The 7,243-nt window shown below is 37.1% G+C and overlaps 1 protein-coding gene across 2 annotated transcripts in view; it reads right to left on the bottom strand.

Annotated features, from left to right (window-relative positions):
• Positions 1 to 5,314, bottom strand: part of LOC118732898 (coactosin-like protein) — a 26,880-nt gene extending 21,566 nt beyond the window's left edge. The window contains exons 1-2 of one of the 2 annotated variants that reach the window (XM_036462015.1): positions 5,177 to 5,314; positions 462 to 723 (exon numbers count right to left, since the gene is read on the bottom strand). In XM_036462015.1, coding sequence (XP_036317908.1) covers positions 462 to 554 — 93 coding nt within the window. In that variant the 5' untranslated portion in view covers positions 555 to 723; positions 5,177 to 5,314. Of the gene's footprint in view, positions 1 to 461; positions 724 to 4,979 lie in introns of both variants that reach the window. The other variant, XM_036462014.1, reaches the window with a different exon arrangement.
• Between the last annotated feature and the right edge of the window lie 1,929 nt (positions 5,315 to 7,243).

The following is a 7,243-nucleotide window of genomic DNA, read 5'->3' as shown; positions in this document are numbered from 1 at the left end:
TCTTCTACAGCTTCTTCCTCTTCCTCTGCTTCAGGTTCTTCTTCTTCCTCTACGGCTTCCCCCTCTTCTTCAACTTCTTCTTCTACAGCTTCTTCTTCTTCTTCTTCTTCTTCTTCTAAATCCTCTTCTTCTTCTAACTCCTCTTCCTCTTCTTCAAGTTCTTCTCCCTCCTCTTCTCCCTCCTCTTCTCCCTCCTCCTCTTCTTCTTTCTCTTCTTCCTCCTCTCCCTCCTCTTCTTCTTCTTTTTCTTCTTCTTCTTCCTCTTCTTCTTCTTCTCCTCCTTCTTCTTCTTCTTCCTCTTCTTCTTCTTCTTCTTCTTCTTCTTCTTCTTCCTCTTCTTCTTCTTCTTCTTCCGCAGCCTCCACATCATCTTCCTCGGTTTCTTCAACCGTTTCATCTACCCCATCTACTTCATCCACTACTTCGAGTTCAAAGTCAACAACATCGCTATCTCCTCTTACCCTTCGTGGCTGGTCCTCGACTTCGTCCACCTCTTCATCCTTAGCTACTTCGTCTGTGACTTCAACAATTTGCTCTACTTCAACTTCAGCCATTCTTGCGTTGTTGTTGTTGTTGATGGTTTCAGGTAGTTTTGTTATTTCTGCAATCGATGCACGGTCGCGTAGGTGTTGTTGTTGTTCTTGGTGTTCGATTGCTTTATTAACTGAATGTGGCCAAGTGAGTCTATTTGAGCGAATACTGTATGGAGATCGATAGCGCACACTAGAACAAAATTTAAGCGTAAGGAAAATTTCATAAAGTGTAAAGAGTTAATAAAAAGCTATGTATGTACATACATGATAAAAATATTACAAGGTAAATTCCTTCTTTCGATTCGTCGGCCCTGATTTTTTTCAGACGTTTGCAAACATTCGAAAATCATATAAAATTGAAAATCAAAAAATGAAATTGTCCACAATTGTTGTTGTTTGAGATTGAAAATGAGAATGTGTCTGTCAAACTGCCTCTCAATGGTTTTACCTTGTTATGTTTTTATCATGCTTATGTACATATGTATAAATTAGGAAAATATTAAAACTTGCGTGGATAGTTAGAATAGAACCGACGAGTTTTTACCCTTTACAGCAACAGTAGTTGGAAATATTACTTTTCTGCTGGAGTGTTTGGGAAAAATGCACGAAGATTTTAAGAAGAGTCAGCCATTGAACTTCGCAAGAGACTATTTCGGCAGAGGAAAAGTCTTGTCGTCCAGGAACATGGAAACGCTAGGGACCCAGCTCCCAGAAATGAAATAAACAATGCAGTCGTTTTCGAAAAGAATTGCACAATAAAACACACATGCGCAGGCAGTGGTTCCAAAAAGGCACTGCCTCCGGATAGAATTATCTGCACCTGAGGGGAAGTTCAAGGTAATTTACCGGGAGGAGGTCTTGCCATTAAGTCTGTTTGCAGATATTAATTTCCGTAGAAACTACTGTAATGAGGGAATATTTATCCTTAGCGACAGTACTTGAGTTCATTGAGAATGTAAATGCATTGCTGCTTCTTCGTCCCAGGTCACAATGATATAGAGGGAAATATTTTGCGGACAGATTAGCTTGGAAGTCAGTTGACTCAACTTCTTTAAGTCCCGAACTATGTATTCCTTGCAGTAGGTCATAACACGATGAAGGAAGAGCTCAGGAAATATGAAAGCACAATAATAAGAATAATAAGAAGTAACTGAAGATTGTCACGGGTATCTTCACGGAACACTTCAGGCTCTGTTAAGGAGACGCCACTACATACGTGATTCGTGAGTGTGAGTCAGTGTTGAGACGTCGAGAAAAAAGTGTCGGCGTAATGTGGCCAAAGGATAAGCAAAAGCTAATCTGAAGAAGTGTGTGGATATATGTATGTACATACATATATATCGTCGTTTAAAGTACAAAACCGCGTATCAACAAAATGCAAAACCGCGTATGTGAATTATGTAAATTATCTTCTACAGAGTAAAAACACTCATATTTCAAAATGGTTCTCTTTTTTATTATTTTTTACTGCTTTATGCAGTGGCATTTCTGGCTAGTATATTTCAGGACGAATGGATAAGGATTGAGCCAAGAGCTTGTGTGAGCAAATCCAATTTTTGGCAGCTAATGCCAGTTATGCGGTTTTGCAGAATGACGATACGCGGTTTTGTACTTTAAACGACGATATAATGCTAATCCAAAGGCTACGTAGTAGTGACCGCATGAATTGTAGTAGTTATTTCCATTGAATAATTTCCATGAAAATAATGACCACGCCTTGTGTCTTAGCGGCCAGAAAAAACTCGCTAAACCACAGTTTAGTTTATTTCATGAAAATTCCGTTTGGGTAAAAATGCCCAAATATATAAATTTTGTAGAAGGAATTTCAATTTGTTATTTTTGGTGATGAAAAAAAACTGCAGTTCATCCACGACAAAATTATGTCATGGACAGCCTAAAGTTTTTTTCGCGAGAAGAGAAATGAAATACATACAGTGAAACCCGCTTAAGTACCTCCCCGCTTAAGGCCTGTATGCAGCTCTCAAGAAAAGCAAAAACTTCCACATAAAATGACGTAAAAGAAATGGCTAAGAAATTTTCTTGAGTCAAATTTCCTTAAGGCAGTACGCAGTTCTTAAGAAATTTACTACGCTTTCAACTACGGTTTTCTAAAGTTTTTTTTGTGAAAAAAGAGCACAAGGCCACCCAGGCTTGCAACAGAAATATATGCCCGTTCCATTATTTCTTGAGGAAAGAGTGAGGCAACAGGCTGTGAGCTATCAAAAATGTCAAAATTCCTTGGACACACACACGAAATAATGGCAATTTTTTCTTGACCGTTTTCTTGAGAGCTGCAAACAGGGCTTTAAGCACCTAACCCGCTTAAGTACCCAACATTTTTGGGCACCGTGAATTTTTTAATGTATTCTGAAGAAAATCCCTCTTTTAAGTACCTCTCCGCTTATGTACCCAACCCGCCTAAGTACCTACATTTTTCGTACCCCATTTACCATTTTACTTATAATTTTTCCCTTTTAAGTGCTTTATTTAAATTTCCTCAAACATTTACATATTTTAAAATTCAGTGGCAGCGCTACACACCTTCGGCAAAAAAATTTTAAAAAATCAACGGTAATTTTTAGCCACTTGAAACTTGCGCATTATTACACTAAAATTGAATGGGCTATGAAATTGTATACTCATAAAAAATTTTAACACTTCTGAAAAACAAGTTGGAACTGACATAACAGTATCTGTTTTTTTTAATAAAGTTTTCCTTTATGTGTTTACGAGTTTAAATAATGCTACGATTTTGGTTTAAAATACTACTTCATTAAATGTTCATGTGTTATTCAAGGACTTATTATGTAAGCGGGTTCTTTTAAGTACCCAACCCGCCTAAGTACCTCAAAAAGCTGACATTTTTCGTGAGGTACTTAAGCGGGTTTTACTGTAAATCCTGTGGGCACTGAGTTCATTGGTTTTACGAGCAATTCGGCCAAGGATAACTGGGCGTTTATCAATTTTTTATGTCAAAGAAAAATTAACGGATTCGGCCGTACAACTAATATTTGGCTAGTATGATTCTTCTTCGATATTTAGGAGAAATATGATAATACTGCCTATGATTATATCTCGAGGGCGTTGTTCTCAAGCGGCATCGATTCCGCTGCTGTTGCTTGGACGAAGCAATGCTGCATGAGAGGAAATCACTTTGTCTTTGAGCAAGAGTCACTCACTAGAATCATGTAGTGTGGTAAAGAGCAAAATACACAAAACAAGCGGCTTGACAAACCAAGCGAAATATTCCTTTGCTTCAAGCAATTTGTACAATACAAATTTTTTGATTTTCTGGCCGCCATGTTCACGTTTGGTCGAACCGCTTGCGTCGTGTATGATAAATTCGCCTTATTTGCAACGGAATTTTCACCGAGTGAGGACGTAAGAGAGAAAAATGGAAGAAAAACATACTAATTTTTAACATTGCTGAGTCTAATAGCGTTTTCTTTCTCGAAATAATGTTGCATTTATTCTGCCCTGCACCAGGGATGTTAAGTTTTGGTGTTCTTTTCTCAGCATCTTCACAGGCATATTGCGTGCTCTTTCTTTAAAATGTTGCACTCTGAAAATGTTGCCACATAAGAAGGTAACATTTTTTCGAGAAAAGAAAACGCCTTAAGTTGACTTAGTATGGTATGGTTAGGAGTCGTAAATTTGTTCTTTCACCACTACCTAGGGTACAATACCTTTCGTTTCGTTTTTGGGTACGAGTAACTTGTAAAAATATATTTATCAGGAGTCCTGTATTTCTTCATTCCGAAAACGCTTCAATTACCTTAACTTAATAGTCATTATTGTTCCGAGTGAATGGTATACCCTTTAACCAGAATTGCAAAATAAGGAACAGAATGCATGAATGTATGCGCATACACAAATACATGCATATGTATGTATGTATGTACAATGCATCCGAAGAAAGAAGTGTTAGAGATGGCAGAACTTGTTTGGCGTATCTACTTTTGCTGATATGAATTTTTGCAAATAAGAAACTATGTATGTATGTATGTAGCTGTGCAGGTTTCCAACTGGACTCCATACATACATACATACATACATACATATGTACATGTAAGTATGGACATACATGGAGTACATATGTATGTATACGGACGTACATATATACATACATATATTTAGTATTTGTATACAAGTATGCACTGGCTTGCACACACAACGCTGCCACAAAGGGCTGGGCTTCAGTAACAAAGTTCAGGATTTATTAGGACACAGGTTATTTTTAGTTTTATCTAAACGTGTGGATGCATTGGAATTATTTGTGAAATTATTTGTTTGTATTTTTGTTTTATTTATAAAAATTGTCTCAAGATGATAATAAGTGCACACCAACACACTCAAGTAAAAAAGGGCACAGAATTTCGTTCAAACACGATTTTACAATTTGCTGGACACTAAACATTGAAACACTTAATTTTAAAATCTATTCACCTTGTTCTTCTTGGTCGCGTTTGTAACGATTTTTGGCAACTGATTATATGTAAATATGTATGTTAATAAGATTTTTTTTTTGTTAAGCACCCACGCAAAGTATTTAAGATTTCGAATTTTGTTGAACGTTAAATGATTAAAGCAAAAAAAAATGATTCCGTAAATAAAAATAAAAATATTCCTGTCTGCAACTATACCGATTTCGCGACGAACAGCGAAAATATATACACAAGTGTTGTAAAATATGAATAACGACCAAACAAGATGATACACCACAGAAATGCGTCCGATTCCGGCGGGTTGTTGCTCTCGACTACGACACGAACGAGTGAAGTTGGAGCAACTTAAACTATTGGCTTGCGGCGGGTTGGCCGGCTGGTAGAGAGCTGCACCTCCGCGATGCGGGCAAGCTGAATCAGACACAGCAACAGCAACAGCAACAGCAATAACAACGATAAGAGCAACACGAATGCAACATTCTCCATATCAGCAACAAAACCGTACATGGTAAAGGGGAGGCGATGAGGAGTGGCTCGATTGGATTCGAGCAAAAGCGAAGAGCGCAGCGGAGTGTCAGTGGCGACGGAGTATCAGCGATAGCGAATGCCGGCACTCCGTATAGTCATTCGACATAATGCATACACAGACTTACAAATTCACCCATACATACATATGTATGTACATAAATATATGCAAGCTAATCCTGGAGTAAGTGTGTTTGTGCACTGCAAGTGAGTCAAAATGAACACTTGGTGTGGCATCGTTGAACTGACGCTAAATAAAAGCAAAAATCACAACGAAAAAAGTAACAACTCAAACAGCGTTAAAAGAAAGCAGAAAAACTGCAATGCAGCTGGCAAAATAAGGCAACCAGCTCAACAACAAACCAGCAACAATAACAACTTAAGAAGAACACAATAGATTTGCTGCACGTGTTGGTGGTGTGTAGCCAGCAATTTCAAAGAATGTCTTCCTTCAGCCGCTTAAGGGTTAACCGGCGGCTATGGCATAGCTACATATATTTTACATACGTACATACATACATATGTACGAATATGCGCATGCAAGTGCCAAAGGACGATTACAAACTTTAAAATTTACCAGCTGACGCATGCCACTCCTGCATATCCATTCACTCATACTCTTGCAATATTTGATTCTCTATGTCCATATTCGTGGGAGTATACTCCGACCCTGCAGGAAAGGTTTGCCATTGTTGAGTCACTTTTCCCAAAAATTTTGGCGTTGACGTAATTGCTGTCAGCAACACCTCACAGATTTTTATATAGGCAAAATTTGATAACACGAGATCTAGAAGTTTTTATGAAACCTTATAAGGTTATCTATCGTAAAATGTGTATGCATGTATTTATGTACATATCGAATAGCAAAGTTTCACTCACAAAATCACGATACAATGCATTTATGTATTTAGAATTTAACCCTTCGATGGTCACGTGGTAGATATATATTAGTTACACCAATAGTCAATTCAATTTGAATTTAAATTTTTGTTCTGAAATAGGACAAATAATTATGAGAATATAAATGATAATATAGAATCATATACATTTTTGGAACTTTTCAATCGCATGGGTTAGATTTTAAGACAAAATATTTTTAAATTTAGAAAAAGGACCAAAAAAACAAACTATATCCAGTTTTTAGTGTTTTTGAGAACAGGCACTCAATTAATTGAATAAATACATTTATTTATTGATAACAATGAACAAACTATTTTTCATCGTAACAAAGCATTAAAACATTTCACTTAAAAAACCAAAAGCAAAATTCCATCCAAAAATAAATCGATTAGAGGCCACTGAAATTAGGCAAATTCTACTCACTTACACAAAATGTGCAGGCATTCTTCATGCGCGTTTTGCCAGTAAAGCTCCCAAAACTCACACATGCCCTTCGGGAATACTTATTCTTACTTCGAGGGCAGATATGAAAACAGCCGACATAATTTGCTCTGGCTGGAAAAAACATAGCAGCGCTCGTTTCCAATGGGCAGTTCGTCCAAACGTCTCAAAAACACTGTAAAATTCTTGGGCGTCTCCGCTTATCTTTGTTTTGGTTCTGACATAGTTTTGTCTAAACAATATTGTTGTAACTTCATGAGTATGAAAAATTAGTAAATATTACTTACGTTTACCTATCAAAATAATGAATTTAAAATATAATGTTGAAGCCAAAACTAAAACGTCTACATATGTAGACCCAGTCATGTTTCAGGCGTGTTACAATTTCCACTCGATCCC

The sequence above is a fragment of the Rhagoletis pomonella genome, unplaced genomic scaffold (assembly GCF_013731165.1).
Source record: "Rhagoletis pomonella isolate Grant_MI unplaced genomic scaffold, Rhpom_1.0 Rhpom_scaffold_00002, whole genome shotgun sequence".
NCBI classification, from domain to species: domain Eukaryota; kingdom Metazoa; phylum Arthropoda; class Insecta; order Diptera; family Tephritidae; genus Rhagoletis; species Rhagoletis pomonella.
Note: the sequence above shows the minus strand (reverse complement) of the source record. Positions and strands in the feature narration are given on the sequence as shown.